This window comes from Hyperolius riggenbachi, chromosome 11 (assembly GCF_040937935.1).
Source record: "Hyperolius riggenbachi isolate aHypRig1 chromosome 11, aHypRig1.pri, whole genome shotgun sequence".
In the NCBI taxonomy this organism is placed as follows: domain Eukaryota; kingdom Metazoa; phylum Chordata; class Amphibia; order Anura; family Hyperoliidae; genus Hyperolius; species Hyperolius riggenbachi.
The window spans coordinates 12717966-12738928 of record NC_090656.1 but is presented as its reverse complement, the minus strand read 5'-3'; the positions used below and the strand labels follow the sequence as shown (position 1 = coordinate 12738928).

At 45.8% G+C, this 20963-nt stretch overlaps 1 protein-coding gene across 2 annotated transcripts in view; it reads left to right on the top strand.

The window, feature by feature from the left end:
- ANKRD11 (ankyrin repeat domain containing 11) overlaps positions 1-20963 on the top strand; it is a 282262-nt gene that overhangs the window by 248592 nt on the left and 12707 nt on the right. For both annotated transcript variants that reach the window (XM_068259483.1, XM_068259482.1), the window contains one exon: positions 1677-10222. In XM_068259483.1, coding sequence (XP_068115584.1) covers positions 1677-10222 — 8546 coding nt within the window. The remainder of the gene's footprint in view (positions 1-1676; positions 10223-20963) is intronic.

Here is a 20963-nt window from a genome sequence, read left to right as displayed (position 1 = left end):
ACTCTGAGCAACCAATAGTGTATTGGAGCGCAAGTGCATTCCAACTAAGGCTCACAGTGACACCTCCCCACTAACGGAGCCTGAGCAGCCCACACTTATTATGTGGCTCCTAATGCTAGTGCATATACGGTAGTAGGCGACCATTAGGGAGCATAAGTGCCATCTAGTGGCCAAAAAATATATAACCACTGCAAGTGCTAAAATAGGAGAATAAGTGACAAGATGGATACAAAAAATCCAATTAGGAAATTAGATACTAAAAAAAATTACATTAGTGAAATTGGATATTTGTAGAAAGGGGTTTCATATGGCCCAGAAAGTGTACAAAAGGGGGGGGGGGGGTCTGGTGAGTGAGGTCACACATTTACATTAACAATATACATTCAATATTCAAAATCTGGCCCTGCTAATTAAGGATCTGTTATCGAAGTAAGAGTTACAAGGTACAGAAGGGAAGGGGGGAAAGGATGGGAACGCAGGGAGGACTTTTACAACCTCACCCTTGGTGAAATTTAGCCTAGAAACTGCACCGTTGATGATTTAGATGCTGCCTTGCCCCAACCTCTTGTGGCACAATATCCGTTTCACAGGAAAACTGGTCTCTACAAAAACTGCTTCTGCATGTTTATTGAAGGGCAGAAAAATGCATTGATAAATGACAAAACAATATCCTGTTGGTTTCTCTTGTGCTATTATTGATTTACAAAGCGCCAACATATTCTGTGGCGCTGTACAGAGTAAAAAATACTGGGAGGACTCCGAGCATGCCAGCTGCACCTGAGTGAAGCGGTTGCACCCTGCCAATCCCTCCTGTTGCCTGCTGCAGTGCCAACTTTCCACTCTCTTCACCATCACAGTATATAGTATCAAACGCCTGGGGAAAGGATCAGTGCTTTCCTATAAAAGGTTTAGGTGATATGAGGGTGGTTATGTTATGCATTGCTTCCATATAGCTCCCTTCACCAGGGCTGCCAACCATCCGTCTTTAGACAGTCTGCACAAATGGGCTTTCTGTACTTTTTCTGTGGGTGTCCGTTCCTTTTAAAGAGACCTTGCTCAGTCCAGAACCTCTAGATACCCATGTGTGTTTAGGGTGGCCGCAGCACCTTTAAGCCACAGTTCCTCCCTCTGGCCGCAGTGCTTGCTAGACTTTCTTGCTCGGATGTTTTTTAAGCGAACATTTTGGGTGCCCATATTTTTGGGGCCTTTTGTCTGTAAGTAATTAGGTTGGCAACACTGCCCTTCACTATGGAAGCCCAACTCCAAGAAAAGTGTGCAAATGGGTTAGAACCTCCTTTTTGGGGTTTTACTGGCTATCCTCTTCTAAGAGAACTTCCCTATCTTCTTGTCCAGAATAAGTGGTTAAATACCCCTGTAGGGACGGGCATCCGTAATTCCTCTTCGTGTTCCTAAAACATTAATATGTACCCCGCTAGAAGCAGGAAGTGGCAATGAATCCAAAAAGAGGCTGTAACCACCTTTCACACAATTAAAAAAAACAAAAAAAAACTTGGATTTAATACATTTAGATAAGGTTTGCAGGTTTTTATGTTCTTCTATAAATCTGTGAAATCAGAATTCAAATCCATTGTTTTGTTAACCTGTCCAGTGTTCATAATGCTAATGTTTCAATCTTTAGTTTTCTCTTTTACTTACGACTTTATTTTGCCTTGCAGAAAGCTCAGAAGAGGAGGATGCGCCTTCATTTGCACCGTCCAGTTCTGTGGATGGCAATAATACAGACTCTGAGTTTGAGAAAGGCTCCAAGCATAAGAGCAAACGCCACGATCCACCAAAAAGTACACCGGTGAAAGATGAGTATGAGTTTGACGAGGACGATGAAGAGGACCGGGTACCTCCGGTGGATGACAAGCATTTGCTGAAAAAAGACTTCCGAAAAGAAATTAAACCAAACAGTATAATTTCTATTCCTAAAATGGAAGTAAAGACTTATTCTAAAAACACAACTGCGCCAAAGAAAGCTGCTCGCCGTATCCTGTCCGATACTTCAGACGAGGATGACCATAACATCTCAGGAGCTCCCGAAAAGCTCCATTTATCAGCTCAACCCATCCAGTCGAGCAATAAAAGCCGGGAACAGCCCGTAGCAAAGCATAAAGAAAAGGGCAAAGTCAAAAAGAAGCGGAAGAAAGATGTAAAAACCAAGGAAGTAAAGTTCGAAAAGAAAATCTTCTGCTCTTCTGAGACTGAAAGTGAAAACTTAGAGAGTGATGTAGAGAACGACAGGTTGTCCTCTGAAAACTCAAATTGTGTAAAAGACTCTGCCTTAGCAATGAAAGAGACTTCTTTATTTAGCTCTCTTTCAGCATCTTCAGCTTCTTCGCAAGGGAGTTTAGCATCACAAAAGCACAATGCTAATATCCCTGACCAGCACTCCAAGCACTGGAGGACGGACAATTGGAAAACCGTATCGTCCCCTCACTGGTCAGATGTTAGCTCACTATCGGACTCCACACGGACACGGTTGACTAGTGATTATGATTACTCCTCAGAAGATTCCAGTGTGGAATCCGTGAAACAGGTTAAAAAGAAACGTGAGCACAAAAAGAAAAGTAACGCGCATAACAGCATCTATGAAAAGAATTCTTTTCATCTTCACGTTGATGGAGCAATTCCTAAGCTAGATAAAGAAGGCAAAGTAGTTAAAAAACATAAAACTAAACACAAACACAAAAGCAAAGATAAAATACTAGTACAGACTGGCCAGGAAGTTAAGATCCTGAAAAGCTTTTCCTTCGAATATGAGGACTCTAAGCAAAAGTCAGATAAGTCTTTAAATCTTGACGTTAACGTTCCTGAGAAATTGAAAGTGTTAAAACATGACCACGAGCACCAGAAGAAAGAGGACAAGCTTTCAAAAGTAAAATCCGAGAAGGAGGACTGGGTCTTCCGGGAGGAGTCTATTAAGCTTACCAAAGAGGAGAAACCCTCAAAAAAGAGTAAAGATGGCAAAAATTGTAAAGAGGACAGAGATCGTTCTGGAAAAATTGAAAAAACCCTAAAAGAAAAATCTCCCAAAGAGGACAAACAAAAAGCCCATAAGGAAGACAAAAAGAAAAAGACAAAGGACAAGTCGTCCAAATCCGAAAAGAAAAATGAGCTGAAAGAAGAAAAGGTTCCCAAAATAGAAAAAGACAAAAGTTTCAAAGAAGAGAAGGTGAAAAAAGAAAAACCTCACAAAGACGAAATCCAACTTGAAGAGGTAAACAACAAAAAATGTTTAGAAAATGATTCTTCAAAGTACAATACATCTGATGACCAGGGTTTGTGGATCTCTGAGATGTCCTCAGATTCCTCATTTGACTATAAAGCTGAAGACAGCTGGGACTCCACATTTGCCGACTTCAAGGAAAGCAAAAATGATGCAGTCACTAAACCTCTAGTAGAATCTATAAAGGAGGAAGTCAAAGAAAAAGAATCAAAAATCAAAGACCGTAAAGAACATGGTGACAAACAGTCTGAGAAGGATACCATCGTAAAAAGAAAGGACCGAGACTCTACTGACAAAAAGAAAGATCAGCCAGAGTTGCACAAGAGTACCCCCTTACATACAGGAGAGCGGGAAAAGAAAAGAAAGGACTCGCTTGACAGCACTAAAATACGGAAGGAAAAAGATGGCGACTCTGTCAGGAGGGAGTCTCTGGGAAGCAAGGAAAGGAGGGACTCTAAAATTAAACAGGAGGAGCAATATAAAGATGATCTAAGTGATTTTGCAACAGAGACTTTCTTTAAAGAGAAACCCGAGCAAGATCTTATTGTCAAGAACTCAGAGACAAGAGAACGGCATCACTCTGGTAAAGAGAAGAAAGACACATCTGAGAAAAAGGAAAAGTTAAAATCTGAGAAACACAGAGAGAAATCCAAAGATTCAGAGAGGGAAAAGCCTGAGAAAACAGACCGAAGTCAAAAAGAGAGGGAGTCTGAGAAAGTCTCCCAAAGGAAAAAAGATGAAAAGTATAAAGATTTGCACAAGGATAAAAAAGCGCCTTCGGAGCAGAAAACCGAGAAGAAAGAAAAGGCTGTGGAAAAGGATTCTAGCGAGAAGAGGGATGACAAGAAGGCAAGGGGAAAAAACTGGTACAACATTGCCGATATATTTACCGATGAAAGTGAGGAGGAAGATAATCGGTTTGTGTCGAGTTTCAAAGTCACAGAGGGATATGGCAACGACTTGCACCGAATGGACAGTTACGAACGGGAGAATTCTGTACAAGATAAAGAGGTCACCCAGGCTGAAAAACACAGAAAATATTCAAGTGACAAGCAGCACTCAGGGGAGAAACAGAAGGATCGGGAGCCAAAGGAAAAGAAAAGGGATAAAAGTCTGGGGGAGTCTGGAAAGGAGAAAAAAGAAAAGAACACAGAAAAACACAAAGATAAAAAAGATAAGGAGTCTCTTGACAAATACCGCAAAGACAGGGTGTCCATAGACTCTAACCAAGACAAGAAATCCAAGCAAAAAGCCCCTGGTGAGAAATCTGATAAACCAGTTGATGAGAAGGTGAAGACCACTAAACACAAGGAGAAACCCGATAAAGATCATTTTAAGGATCGGAAGTTCTCTAAAGGTGACTCAGAAAAGAGTATTCTGGAGAAACTGGAAGAGGAGGCCCTCAATGATTGCAAGGATGATTCCAATGACAAGATCAGTGAGATTTCTTCTGACAGTTTTACAGATCGAGGCCAAGATGCCAACCTTGGAAATATGTTTGAATCTGTAGTACTTACAAACCTGGATTCCTTGGAGGAAAAAACAAAAGATTCCTTGCCTGGTTTGGCAGAAAAGTTAAAGGAAAAAGAAAGAAATCGGCATTCTTCCTCCTCTTCAAAGAAAAGCCATGAAAAGGATAAAGTGCGAAAAGAAAAATCTGATAAAAAAGCAGAAAAACTGGATGATCCAAGGGACTCTTACAGCAGGAGAGAATCTTTGCAGTACGAGAAGGAAACAGACGGAGACACTTTGACTTCATTCTCTGTCAAGACCGAGACTGAGGAAGAATTGGAGAGAAGTATAGACTTTGTCTTCAGCTCTGAAAAAGAGAAGCACGATTCTGAGAGAGATTCCTCAAAGAAGTCAGAAAAGAGCAAAGTGTACAACTTGAACAACTCTGTTGTGAAAGAGAAAAAGAAGAAAGAGAAACATCGTGACAAAAGCAAAGATGACAAGCACAGAGACAAACATTTGGAGGCCTTCTTTAAGCATCACAGAGAAGAGCAAAAACCATTGAACAAAGATAAGGAATGTCCATTAACAGGTAAAGACAAAGTTAAAGAAGAGGGGGTGAAATTCGGGGAAAATAAAACAAAAGACAGAGCAAAGGAAAGCTCTGATAAAGACGTTATTAAAATCAGTAATGGAAATGAAAAATTCAGTCTTAAGGATACCAACAAAAAGGATAACCGCCCTCGGGAGAAACTACTCGGTGATGGTGATCTAATGATGACCAGCTTCGAAAGGATGCTAAGTCAGAAAGATTTAGAAATCGAAGAAAAGCATAAAAAACACAAAGAAAGAATGAAGCTGATGGAAAAGATGAGGCACCGCTCTGGGGACCCAAAGTTAAAAGACAAATTAAAATCTGAGGAACTGCGTAAAAAAAGTTTAGATTTAACTACCAAAAAACCTGTAGTAGATTCTCTACAGAAAGAAAAGAAGCCTAAAGAACCACCATCTTCAAACGCTGCACCACCTGAAAATAAAGGGCCAGTTGCCAGTGGCAATGATTCTAAAGACTGGCTCAATGGTCCTCAGACTAAGGAAGTTCTCACTGCTTCCCCAAGACCAGATCAGAGTAGGCCAACAGGGGTTCCCACCCCTACATCTGTGATCTCTTGTCCAAGCTATGAAGAAGTCATGCAGACCCCACGAACACCATCTTGTAGCACGGAAGATTACCCTGAACTAATGTTTGACTGTTCAGATACCCAACATTCTTTGCCTGTGTCTGCAATGTCAATGAATGCATGTTCGCCAACGTTTTTTGATAGATATTCAACTCCATCTGCCGGAATGCCTGAAAACCCAAGCCAGACACCCAACAGACTGTCTTGCGTTGTGAACCGTAGCCGTTCAGTCTCTGTGGACGCAAGAAGAGGTTCAGAAGAGGAGTTTGCTCATTCAGACATGAAATTTCACAGGCAGCAGAGTGTGCCAGCAGCTTCTAGCTTCAACTCACCAATGCAGATTATGGACGATAAGGTTGAACCGCTTGTGCCTGATGAGAAATTTACATGCGTCTCTCCAGGCTACTTTTCGCCAGATTACAGAGCAACATCTCCAAGGATTGAAGATGGTTCTTGTACACCTGCGGCCATTGCAAGTATTGCTCCATCCCCTGATCGGGTCTACTCTGAGGTCCAGGCAACATCACCTCTTATGGAAAGAGATGACTTGCTTGAACCTTCTACAGAAAATTCTGATCCTCCAGATCTTGCTCTGCCCTGTGACTCTGTAGAAGCTCAGAAAGCTACGGAATCTATCCTTCCTCAAGAACAAAGCTTTTCGCCACCAGAGGCTAATTTTATGCAACAGGAAACTGCCTATCTACAAACTGATAGCAACTTTATAACAAATGAAAATAGCTTTTCAGCTGAAGCGGACTTTCTGCCCGAAGAACCCACTTATATTCACCAGGAGCCTTCCTATATCCCAGAGAAGACAGGATTCCTCCACCAGGATTCCGAATACCTCCCCCCAGAGCCATCATTTATGCCTCAAGAACAGGCCTATGTTCTCCATTCAGGTCCTAGTTTCCCTTCAACAGAGGCTGAATACTTGCCTCCTGAAACAGAATTTCATACACCACATACCGAAACAGGATTTCCTTCTCCACATACTGAAACAGGATATCCTACCCCACATACTGAAACAGGATTTCCTTCTTCACATACCGAAACAGGGTTTCCTACGCCACATACTGAAATAGGATCTCCTTCTTCACATACCGAAACAGGATTTCCAACCCCACATACCGAAACAGGATTTTCTTCTCCACATACCGAAACAGGATTTAATTCACCACATACCGAAACAGGATTTCCTACACCACATACCGAAACAGGATTTCCTACACCACATACCGAAACCGGATTTCCTACACCACATACCGAAACCGGATTTCCTACACCACATACCGAAACCGGATTTCCTACACCACATACCGAAACAGGATTTCCTACACCACATACCGAAACAGGATTTCCTACACCACTTACTGAAACAGGATTTCCAACCCCACATACTGAAACAGGATTTCCTTCTCCTCATACTGAAACAGGATTTCCTTCTCCACATACAGAAACAGGATTTCCTTCTCCACATGCAGAAACAGGATTTCCTTCTCCACGTACCGAAACAGGATTTCCTTCTCCACGTACCGAAACAGGATTTCCTTCTCCACGTACCGAAACAGGATTTCCTTCTCCACGTACCGAAACAGGATTTCCTTCGCCACGTACTGAAACAGGATTTCCTTCGCCACGTACTGAAACAGGATTTCCTTCGCCACGTACTGAAACAGGATTTCCTTCGCCACATACTGAAACAGGATTTCCTTCCCCACATACTGAAACAGGATTTCCTACCCCACATACTGAAACAGGATTTCCTTTGCCACATACTGAAACAGGATTTCCTTCCCCACATACTGAAACAGGATTTCCTACCCCACATACTGAAACAGGCTTTCCTACACTACATACCAAAACAGGATTTCCTACGCCGCATACTGAAACCGGATTTCCTACCCCACATACTGAAACCGGATTTCCTACCCCACATACTGAAACCGGATTTCCTACCCCACATACTGAAACCGGATTTGCTACCCCACATACTGAAACCGGATTTCCTACCCCACATACTGAAACCGGATTTCCTACGCCACATACTGAAACCGGATTTCCTACGCCACATACTGAAACCGGATTTCCTACGCCACATACTGAAACCGGATTTCCTACGCCACATACTGAACCCAGATTTCCTACGCCACGTACTGAACCCGGATTTCCTACCCCACGTACCGAAACAGGATTTCCTACCCCACGTACCGAAACAGGATTTCCTACCCCACGTACCGAAACAGGATTTCCTACCCCACGTACCGAAACAGGATTTCCTACCCCACATACCGAAACAGGATTTCCTACCCCACATACCGAAACAGGATTTCCTACCCCACATACCGAAACAGGATTTCCTACCCCACATGCCGAAACAGGATTTCCTACCCCACATACCGAAACAGGATTTCCTACCCCACATACCGAAACAGGATTTCCTACCCCACATACCGAAACAGGATTTCCTACCCCACATACCGAAACAGGATTTCCTTCCCCACATACCGAAACAGGATTTCCTTCCCCACATACCGAAACAGGATTTTCTACCCCACATACCGAAACAGGATTTCCTTCTCCACGTACCGAAGCAGGATTTTCTACCCCACATACCGAAACAGGATTTCCTGCCCTACATACCGAAACAGGATATCATACACCACATACTGAATCTACTTTTCTTCCTCCTGAACCCTTTCTACCGCCGCCAACCGAAATTGGCTTCCTCCCACCTGTTGAGGAAAGTGCATTTAACTCTGCCCTTGCTGAGCAGAATCTAGGTTGGGTCAGTCCCCCTGTAAGAAGTACAGACTCTGTTATAACATCAAGTCTACTGGTTAACCGTTCACGGCAGCCTGGAAGTTGGTCAATGGCATCTGAACTTTTAAAGTCCCCTCAGAGGTTCCCAGAATCCCCAAAGAGTTTTTGTTCCCCAGAGAAAGCTGTTGCTGCTTCAGTCCCATTTATTTCTTCTGGTTCACCTTACCCAGTTTCTCCCATTTCGTACCCCATGTCTGAACCAGCCACTGATGACCTGAAAGAGAATAGAAGCGATGCAGAAGAGGATATGCCTCAGTCAGATGATCAAGGTCCATATGTGTCACCAACACCTCTTGCTACATTTTTTAGTAACTGTGAGGCTCTACCAGAACAGCAGACATTGGAACCTGAGTCCCAGCTAAATACTCAACCACTTGAAGACGCGTTAACATCTGTTAAAAAAGATTACCTAGAGCCCAACCATGTCCAGCCACCTGCTCAAGATCCAGAACCATGGCCCGACCCTTTTTCTTCGGCTGTGGAAGATTTGGATCTTGGACCGTTTTCTCTGCCTGAACTTCCGCTTCCTGTCAAAGAAGAAAGTGATGCTGAAATCTGCGAAGAACCAAACATCACCGCAAGTAGTCCTGCTGCTCCTTCTGAAGTTCCAGATGGTGACAGCACTGAAATGCCCCAAACCGAGCCTGCTCTGCCAGAGCCGGTGACTCCTAAAGAGACGCCTGCCGTGGAGATAGATGAGCCAACGCCTGAAGTTGAGGAGCCGAAAGATGATCGCACCAACGAGCCTACTATAGAGACTGTAAAATTATCTGAGGATGCAAAGTCAGTGTTTGAAACGGCAAACTTTGCAATTCCGTATGTACAGCTGGAGACTCTAGAAGAAGTGGAGAATAAAGTGCAGTCCAGCCTGAATAACGCTGCAGAGAGCTGCACACAGGTGTTGCCAAAAAAAGTAGATGTGAAGGTCACAGAGGAAGCACCTGTGGAGAAAGCTGATGGTGAACCAGCTGCGCAGACGGAACCCCCTCCAGTACAAGCCCCTGCTGGAGTTCCAGAGCAAATGCCAAAAATAACTGTAGATGTCCCAAAACCACCCAAAGTGGAAGAGATACCTCTGCGGATGACACGCAACAGGGCTCAAATGCTTGCCAACCAGAACAAGCAACATTCGTCCCTGCCGGAGAAGGAGCCTCCCGCGGTGACCACATCAACGCGGGGAAAGAATAAAGTCACGGAAGATGAGGAGACGCAGCACCCGCGCAAGAGGAAGCTGCAGAAACCCAACCAGCTTCAACAGCAGATCATCAGTAACACCAGTCAGCAGACGCGGGAGATGATCCAGCAGACTCTGGCGGCCATTGTTGATGCCATCAAGCTGGATGAAATTGAGCCATATCACAGCGATAGGTCAAACCCATACTTTGAATACCTACAAATTCGGAAAAAAATTGAAGAGAAACGGAAGATCTTGTGCTACATCACTCCTCAAGCCCCTCAGTGTTACGCTGAGTATGTGACTTATACTGGCTCCTATTTATTAGATGGCAAACCTCTAAGCAAGCTTCACATTCCAGTGGTGAGTGGTGACAGCCTTCTGCTGTGTTTTATTCGTATTACTGGCCCGGGACAAAGGCTGTTGAGGGTTTGGTACATTTATTGTCTCCATTGTAAAGAGACTCTGTAACTTTAAAAACGATCCCTGGGGGTACTTACCTCGGGAGGAGAGCCTCTGGATCCTTCTGAGGCTTCCCCGGTCGTCGTCCGTCCCACGGTGATCTTGCTGGGCTCCCGAAGCTTTAGCGCTTGCAAGATTTTCCTTCCCCCGGCTCCAGCGCAGGCACAGTAGTGGCTTCTCCGCTCGGGGTCAGGCAAAAATTCCCGATCAGGCCCGCTCTACTACGCAGGCGCAAACGAATTACACCTGCGCAGCAGACCGGATCAGATCAGGATTGGCTATTTTGGCCTGACCCACTGCGCTGGAGCAGGGGGAAGGCAAGTATTTACATGGCTGCCATTCGGGGATCGCTAGCACTGCCACCGTGGGACGGGGGAAGCCTCTATAGGAGGTAAGTACACCCCAGGGGACGTTTTTAAAGTTACAGATCTTCTTTAAATTGGGCATTGTAGTACAATACCCATACCTGCCTGGTTACAGCTAATAGTGATGTCATGCTACAGGAGATGCCCTCTAGGGCCATGTTGCACATAATCTAGTTGGCAGGATAGGGGATGCCAATGAAACACTGTGTTGACAATGTCTAAATACCGCAAGAAATCCTTAGCACTTTGTAATGGTTTATATGTAAGACGTGTCACTACCTCTAAACGCTGGATTCATCACATGCTGAATGTAAAACAAACAATACGGGAAATGCCTGCTTTATTTCTCCCCCTCCTCCACCAGGCTCCTGATCCATGGGTTGTGGATGAGTTCTGTGGAGGGGAGCTTGAGGGATGTGGCAGAGCAGCCGGCCTCTGCTTTGACCTTAAATCACTGCAGTATTTGTTTTTGGCATTCAGGTATCTGATAGTCAGCAAGGTAGGGGTTAAAGTTCTGCTTTCATGAGCCACTGGAATTGCTAGGAGGCTGCTAATGCTGGCTTAGGGCTGATTCACACTACAAGAGTTTTTTAAACGCTAGACATTTTAAAAGCTTTTGCTAATGCATTGCTATGGGGGATTTTTACAAAATCACATCGCTCCAGTGAGAACACACACATAGGATAACATTAGCAAGTCACAAAGCACTTAGAGAAGCTCTTGTAGTGTGAACCTGCCCTTACTTGTTAGAAGCCAAATACTTGCCTGACAGTTGTGCTGATCCTCTGCCTTTAAAGAGACTCTGAAGTCTCTTAAAAATCCTTTTTTACCCCCAAAATATTGTTTAATATGTAAGCCCTAACTAAACCGCCGCATCCCAGCTGCTGTACACTATCTAAATCCCCCCCTAACTCCCCCGGGGGACAATCCGGGCAGCGCTTCCGTGTGAGGCAAAGCTATGAGCCGCAGCTCTGCCTCTCAGCGCGTCTGTCAGCCCGGATCTCCGCCTCTCCTCCGCCCCTCTGTCTTCCTTCACTGAGAGGGGCGGGGAGAGGCGGAGATGCACGCTGACAGACGCGTGTGAGGCAGGACTGCAGCTCATAGCTCTGCCTCTCAGCGCGTCTGTCAGCCCGGATCTCCGCCTCTCCTCCGCCCCTCTGTCTTCCTTCACTGAGAGGGGCGGGGAGAGGCGGAGATGCACGCTGACAGACGCGTGTGAGGCAGGACTGCAGCTCATAGCTCTGCCTCACACGCGTCTGTCAGCCCGGATCACCGCCTCTGCCCGCCCCTCTGTCTTCCTTCACTGAGAGGGGCGGGGAGAGGCGGAGATGCACGCTGACAGACGCGTGTGAGGCAGGACTGCAGCTCATAGCTCTGCCTCTCAGCGCGTCTGTCAGCCCGGATCTCCGCCTCTCCTCCGCCCCTCTGTCTTCCTTCACTGAGAGGGGCGGGGAGAGGCGGAGATGCACGCTGACAGACGCGTGTGAGGCAGGACTGCAGCTCATAGCTCTGCCTCACGCGTCTGTCAGCCCGGATCACCGCCTCTGCCCGCCCCTCTGTCTTCCTTCACTGAGAGGGGCGGGGAGAGGCGGTGATCCGGGCTGACAGACGCGTGTGAGGCAGGACTGCAGCTCATAGCTCTGCCTCTCAGCGCGTCTGTCAGCCCGGATCTCCGCCTCTCCTCCGCCCCTCTGTCTTCCTTCACTGAGAGGGGCGGGGAGAGGCGGAGATGCGCGCTGACAGACGCGTGTGAGGCAGGACTGCAGCTCATAGCTCTGCCTCACACGCGTCTGTCAGCCCGGATCTCCGCCTCTCCTCCGCCCCTCTGTCTTCCTTCACTGAGAGGGGCGGGGAGAGGCGGAGATGCACGCTGACAGACGCGTGTGAGGCAGGACTGCAGCTCATAGCTCTGCCTCACGCGTCTGTCAGCCCGGATCTCCGCCTCTCCTCCGCCCCTCTGTCTTCCTTCACTGAGAGGGGCGGGGAGAGGCGGAGATGCACGCTGACAGACGCGTGTGAGGCAGGACTGCAGCTCATAGCTCTGCCTCACGCGTCTGTCAGCCCGGATCACCGCCTCTGCCCGCCCCTCTGTCTTCCTTCACTGAGAGGGGCGGGGAGAGGCGGTGATCCGGGCTGACAGACGCGTGTGAGGCAGGACTGCAGCTCATAGCTCTGCCTCTCAGCGCGTCTGTCAGCCCGGATCTCCGCCTCTCCTCCGCCCCTCTGTCTTCCTTCACTGAGAGGGGCGGGGAGAGGCGGAGATGCACGCTGACAGACGCGTGTGAGGCAGGACTGCAGCTCATAGCTCTGCCTCTCAGCGCGTCTGTCAGCCCGGATCTCCGCCTCTCCTCCGCCCCTCTGTCTTCCTTCACTGAGAGGGGCGGGGAGAGGCGGAGATGCGCGCTGACAGATGCGTGTGAGGCAGAGCTGCAGCTCATAGCTCTGCCTCACGCGTCTGTCAGCCCGGATCTCCGCCTCTCCTCCGCCCCTCTGTCTTCCTTCACTGAGAGGGGCGGGGAGAGGCGGAGATGCACGCTGACAGACGCGTGTGAGGCAGAGCTGCAGCTCATAGCTCTGCCTCTCACGGAAAACTAGAGGGTAGCAAAATCCATGACCAAGAAAGTCGTGGATTTTTCAGGGGAGAACTAGGGCAAGTTTGGGGGGATTTAGTTAGGGCTAATATGTTAAACAATATTTTGGGATAAAAAAAGGATGTTTGAGACTTCAGTGTCTCTTTAAAGGGAACCTTAACTGAGAGGGATATGAATGTTTCCTTTTAAACACTACCAGTGGCCTGGCAGTCCTGCTGATCTCTTTGGCTGCAGTAGTGGCATAATCACACCCTGAAACAAGCATGCAGCTAATACAGTCTGACTTCAGTCAGAGCACCTGATCTGCAGAGACACAGGATCAGCAGGAGAGTCAGGCAACTGGCATTATTTTTAAAGGAAAAATCCATATCCTTCTCAGGTTAGGTTCCCTTTAAGGTCTGGTACACACTTACAATTATGATTGGTCAGTCACTCACCAATTGCACCACCTCCGTGTAGTATGAGGTTTTACTTACAATCTGCTCATGGTATTCAATATCTCTTGATGCTCGTACTACACGGAGGTAGTAACATTGGTCAGTGATTTGCTAATCCCAATTGAAAGTGTGAGCTAGGCTTTAAAGAGAATCTGTATTGTTAAAATCGCACAAAAGTAAACATACCAGTGCGTTAGGGGACATCTCCTATTACCCTCTGTCACAATTTCGCCGCTCCTCGCCGCATTAAAAGTGGTTAAAAACAGTTTTAAAAAGTTTGTTTATAAACAAACAAAATGGCCACCAAAACAGGAAGTAGGTTGATGTACTGTATGTCCACACATAGAAAATACATCCATACACAAGCAGGCTGTATACAGCATTCCTTTTGAATCTCAAGAGATCATTTGTGTGTTTCTTTCCCCCTGTTCTCATGCACTGAAGTTTCAGGCTGCTCGTTTCTTCCTGCACACAGCTTTGCCCTTGTCTGTAATTCTTCAGTATGTGAAAGCCCAGCCAGCTCAGAGGACGATTTATCCAGCTTGTAAAAGATAATAGAGCAGAGAGAAGCTGCACTAATCTAAATAATACACAGGCAGTGTGCAGAGAGGGGCCTGGAGGGGGAGATGCATCACAGAACCACAACACTGAAGAACTTGGCAGCCTTCCAGACACAGGCCGACAAGTCTGACAAGAGAGAGATAAGTTGATTTATTACAGAGACTGTGATAGTACAAAGTGCTGCAGTAAGCCAGAACACATTAGAATAGCTTTTGGAACTTGTAGGATGATAAAAAACAGGATGCAATTTTTGTTACGGAGTCTCTTTAAGGTGCGTGTACACCTAGTTTTAATCCGCCTATTTTCCCACTTTTCGTGTAGTATGAGAACTTGCCTGCATGATCTGTTTACGGTATTCAAAATCTGTTATCTCTCATGCTGCATGTAGGTGGTAAAAGTGGTCAGTAATTGGCCAATCAAAATTGGATGTGTGTATGCAACTCAAACACTTCCGTTTTCTGCTGAAGTTTGAAATCAAGTGGTGCTTGGTTATAAGTCACTACGGCAGCAAAATAACACTCCTCTGCTCACAAAGCTTCACCGTTGTTTGCCATCTTCAAATGTTTCAAATTAAAATTGTATTGCTTTTGCACATAAAATATCTGCAAAAAGCGGTTTGTCCACTTTTAAAGAGAACCTGACGCGTAATAAATTGCCTCTTTTTATCTTGCAGTGGTCTTAAGCATTAAACTCACAGCTGTTTCGCCGCATACTCGCGGCAGAACGATGTATTTATTTCCCCTGAAATCCTGTTGCAAAATTCTACGACTTTCCAGGTCGTAAATTTTGCTGCCATGGGGTGGCAGAGCTTTATGCTGTAGCTCTGCCTCCAGTCCAGTCAATCTCCGCCTCTCCCCGCCCCTCTGTGAAAGAGAAGAGAGGGGCGGGGAGAGGAGGAGGAGACTGGCGGAGGTTGACTGCATTAGAGGCAGAGCTACTGCACACAGCTCTGCCTCTACCAGGAAGAGAAATCTGGGATCCACAAAATATTTCCCCAGGGATTTCAGGGGGGTGGGGGTAGGGGTTGATAAATGCATCGTTCTGCCGCGGGGATGCTTGATGCTTAACAGCTGTGATCTTAATGCTTAAAGAGACTCTGAAGCGAGAATAAATCTCGCTTCAGAGCTCATAGTTAGCAGGGGCACGTGTGCCTCTGCTAAACCGCCGCATACGCGCCGCTAAACGGGGGTCCCTTCACCCCCAAACCCCCCACTGCGACACTTGGTCGCAGGCTTGGTCGCTCCTGGAGGCAGGGCTAACGGCTGTAGCCCTGCCTCCAGTCGCGTCTATCAGCCGCGCATCGCCGCCTCTCCCCCGCCCCTCTCAGTGAAGGAAGACTGAGAGGGGCGGGGGAAAGGCGGAGATACGCGCTGACAGACGCGCGTGGGGCAGGGCTGCGGTGGTTAGCCCTGCCCCAACCAGGAAGCGCTCCCCCGCTGCACGGAGGGGGATTTGGGGGTCAAGGGATCCCCGTTAAGCCGCGGGATAGCGGCGGTTTAGCAGGGGCACACGTGCCCCTGCTATATATGAGGTCTGAAGCGAGATTTATTCTCGCTTCAGACTCTCTCTTTAAGGGCTCGTTCAGACTATGTGCGCTACTGCGCGCATCTTGGCAGCGCGCATAGTGCGATGCGTTTTTGGGAATCGCAGCACAGATCCCTTTCACAGTAGTAAATGGGATCTGCAGCGCAGATGGCGTGCGATTGTACGCTTTGCATTCCAATTGCACAGCCATCTGCGCTGAATGATCTGAACGAGGCCTAAGACAGCTGCAAGATAAAGAGGTAATTTATTAGGCTTTAGACTCTCTTTAAGTATAACTCCAGTAAAAATGTTTCAAGGGGTCATGTAGCGAAACAAAGTATATGAATTCACTACTGTGTCCTGAAATCTCCTCTGGTGTCTATCCAATTTTAAGTGTGCCATCTACTACCTCTTAGGGCGTAAAAGGCATTGACATTACCCTACAAATAATGTAAAAACACACAGTGCTTAATACTGTATGATCAGACGTGTCCACCGCAATGCCACAGCACTCCACTGGGATGTGCCACCACCTGGAAGGAATAAGCTTGGCCCCATTCCCCCCATGATCACACTCGCCAGGACGATGCTTGAACAAGGTACATTGTAAACCAATAGACATCAGACGATCTGTGACTTCCTGATGTACACAAGCTGGTTCAACTGTATTCCACAGCAGGGGTGTCACAGGACTTGGTCCACCACCAGGATGGTGGAGTGCAGTGGGATTGTGGTGGACTGGTCATTAGGTCACTCGCCATCTCCCCGGGCTGCTGCGGTCCCCCACAACAACTCAGTACATTGGTTCAGTCGCTCTTCATTGCGCATGCCTGGGCATACATGCACAGGCCTGGGGAGATGGCGAGGAAGCCCAAAGCCTGAAGGAGGCCACAGGGAAGTATATATCCTGGGGACTGCATTTGTCTCAGGTACACTTTAACACAGGGGTCCCCAAACTTTTTCGGTCGAGGGCCAGGTCAACATGCTTAAGAATGCTTGGGGGCCAGACTATATATGAAATAATGTAGAAAAGATTACATTGAACCTAGGTAGTGTAAACTATTACCTATTAACACATGCAGCCCTTATGTCTCCCATTTAGCCACATCCGATATTATGCCCTCCAACACAGCAAGTGCAGGTAGTACGCCCCTTAACACAGCATAGCAAGTCATATGAGAGCCTAAATATCACCCAATGGCCTGCAAAATCTCACTCATACGCACACGATCGCTGTGGCAACATATACAGCACAACCATCCACTTCCCCTTCAAAAAAGTAACCATAACATTCCTGCACAGCACTGACCAAAATACATGTGATTATAATTGTTACAAGTCACCTCCTCCACCTGGTAACCCACTTTCCCAGCAGCTCCCTCATGCAAAGCCATCGGTGTTCATAATACATACTTTTAAAAGACTCCCCTTACCCCCAAAATCCCCCCTTTCCCCAATAATCGCATGAACTGCTAATTATCCAGCCCTACACACACTGCTTTTACATTACCTCTAACTCCCAGCAGCAGCTATTCATGCATGTGGCGCCCAAAGAACATCTTTGCTACAGACAGCGAAGCGTACGCAAGTGACAACCTGCAGTCCAATTGGACCCATGTGGATGGTTGGTGCCAGCACTGCTAATATGTATGTATGTATATGTGTGTGTGTGTGTGTGTGTATATATCTATATACAGTGGAGGAAATAATTATTTGACCCCTCACTGATTTTGTAAGTTTGTCCAATGACAAAGAAATGAAAGGTCTCAGAACAGTATCATTTCAATGGTAGGTTTATTTTAACAGTGGCAGATAGCACATCAAAAGGAAAATCGAAAAAATAACCTTAAATAAAAGATAGCAACTGATTTGCATTTCATTGAGCGAAATAAGTTTTTGAACCCTCTAACAATAAAAGACTTAATACTTAGTGGAAAAACCCTTGTTTGGAAGCACAGAGGTCAAACGTTTCTTGTAATTGATGACCAAGTTTGCACACATTTTAGGAGGAATGTTGGTCCACTCCTCTTTGCAGATCATCTCTAAATCCCTAAGGTTTCGAGGCTGTCTCTGTGCAACTCTGAGCTTGAGCTCCCTCCATAGGTTTTCTATTGGATTAAGGTCCGGAGACTGACTAGGCCACTCCGTGACCTTATAGTGCTTCTTGAGCCACTCCTTTGTTGCCTTTGCTGTATCTTTTGGGTCATTATCGTGCTGGAACACCCATCCACGACCCATTTTCAGTTTCCTGGCAGAGGGAAGGAGGTTGTCGTTCAGGATTTCACGATACATGGCTCCGTCCATTTTCCCGTTAATGCGATTAAGTTGTCCTGTGCCCTTAGCAGAAAAACACCCCCAAAGCAAAATGTTTCCACCCCCATGCTTGACGGTGGGGACAGTGTTTTGGGGGTCATAGGCAGCATTTTTCTTCCTCCAAACACAGCGAGTTGAGTTAATGCCAAAGAGCTCTATTTTGGTCTCATCAGACCACAGCACCTTCTCCCAGTCACTCACAGAATCATTCAGGTGTTCATTGGCAAACTTCAGACGGGCCTGCACATGTGCCTTTTTGAGCAGGGGGACCTTGCGAGCCCTGCTGGATTTTAATCCATTGCGGTGTAATGTGTTTCCAATGGTTTTCTTGGTGACTGTGGTCCCTGATAATTTGAGGTCATTCACTAACTCGTCCCGTGTAGTTCTAGGATGCTTTTTCACCTTTCTCAGAACCATTGACACCCCACGAGGTGAGATCTTGCGTGGAGCCCCAGAGCGAGGTCGATTGATGGTCATTTTGTGCTCCTTCCATTTTTGAACAATCGCACCAACAGTTGTCACCTTCTCTCCCAGCTTCTTGCTAATGGTTTTGTAGCCCATTCCAGCCTTGTGCAGGTCTACAATTTTGTCTCTGACATCCTTGGACAGCTCTTTGGTCTTTCCCATGTTGGAGAGTTTGGAGTCTGCTTGATTGATTTATTCTGTGGACAGGTGTCTTTTATACAGGTGACTAGTTAAGACAGGTGTCCTTAATGAGGGTGACTAATTGAGTAGAAGTGTCTAACCACTCTGTGGGAGCCAGAACTCTTAATGGTTGGTAGGGGTTCAAAAACTTATTTCACTCAATGAAATGCAAATCAGTTGCTATCTTTTATTTAAGGTTATTTTTTCGATTTTCCTTTTGATGTGCTATCTGCCACTGTTAAAATAAACCTACCATTGAAATGATACTGTTCTGAGACTTTTCATTTCTTTGTCATTGGACAAACTTACAAAATCAGTGAGGGGTCAAATAAATATATATATATTTAAAGTGGACCCATCTATACGTAATACATTTTGAGAGTGGGGGTCGGTGAAAAAGCCTCATGGGGCCGCATTTGACCCACTGGCCTTAGTTTGAGGACCACTGCTTTAACCAGTTTAGCTTTTAGGACGTAGCTTCTATCTCCAAAAATGCATGCTGGACGTTGGAGCTACGTCCATGAAAAATAAGCCGCTGCAGTTGATCGCGCATTGTCCCGTGGGTGTACTCGTAGCTGCCCGTTAGCCCGGAGATCAATGAATGGGAACAAAGTTCCTTGATCTAAGTCCCCGTGTCAAAGTAATGCGTGAGGACATCTTGTGGCCAAACAGTAACATTAGATTTATTTTACAAAACCTACACATATTTTAAAATGAACTCCTTACTTCCCACACTTTCCCAAAAATACCCAAATAACACTTTTGATAAATTTAAAAAATTACAATTAAAAAACATAAATAGTTACTTTTAGGGTCTGAACTTTTTTAATATGCATGCCAAGAGGGTATATTGCTATTATTTTTTTAAATTGTGGGCTTGTAAATTGTGATGGATGCAAAACTGAAAAAAATGCACCTTTATTTCCAAATAAAATATTGGCGCCATACATTCTAATAGGGACATAATTTAAACTGTATAAATCCCAGGACAAATGGATAAATAAAATACATGGGTTTTAATTATGGTAGCATGTATTATTTTCAAACTATAATGGCCGAAAACCGAGAAATAATGGATTTCCTCCATTGTTTTAATTTTCCCACTAAAATGCATTTAGATAAAAAAATCTTAGCAAAATGTACCACCCAAAGAAAGCCTAATTGGTGGTGGATAAAAAAAAGCTATAGATCATTTTGTTGTGATAAGTAGTAATAAAGTTATTGGCAAATGAATGGGAGGAGATATTGGCAAATGAATGAAGGCTGAAGTGGTTAAATCAGTGTTTCTCAAACCTGTCTTTACGACTAGGGATGATTACAGATATGCAAATTGTTCTGCGTTGATGCAAATTTATGCATATTTTTTTATGCAAATATATGCAGCTTGAAAATGGACCAATTAATTGAAACCTGAGTTTAAATTGATTGGTCCGTTTTGAAAATGCGTACATTTGCATGAAAACTTGCATCATTTCAGAAAAAAACTACATTTCATTGATCATCCCTACTCATGACTCCCCAACGGTGCATGTTTTGTAGGCAACCTCATCTATGCACAGGTGGGGTAATTAGTGTCTCAGCTACATGGAATCCACCTAGCTGTGCATAGGTGAGATCGTCTGCAAAACATGCACATTTGGGGAGACACGGCTGTCCCTCTGGGCGGCAGGGAAGCGATCCACTGTTACAGGCTGAAACCCTTTGACAGCCGATCTCATTGATTGATTGGCTGGCAGAGGGGAGGGGAGGGTAAAAAAAAATTGGCAGATTTATTATTAAATAAATGAAATAAATCTTGACAAAAAAAACAAAGATCCTGGGAGCGATCAAAGCCCACCAGCAAAAAGTTCTGTTGGTGGGCAGAAAAGGGGGGAATCAGAATCACTTGTGTGCTGGATTGTGCAGCCCTGCAGCGAGCCCTAAAATCGCCCTAGTGTGAATGGGCCCTGAAGGTCTGAACTCTGCCAAGACCATGCCATTGGGGGCTCAGATAACCTCCCAGGAATCCGTGACTACAGGGAGGAGCAAGTAGAGTTGTTAAAGGATACCCGAAGTGACATGTGACATGATGAGATAGACATGTGTATGTACAGTGCCTAGCACACAAATAACTATGCTGTGTTCCTTTTTTTCTTTCTCTGCCTGAAAGAGGTAAATATCAGGTATGTAAGTGGCTGACTCAGTCCTGACTCAGACAGGAAGTGAC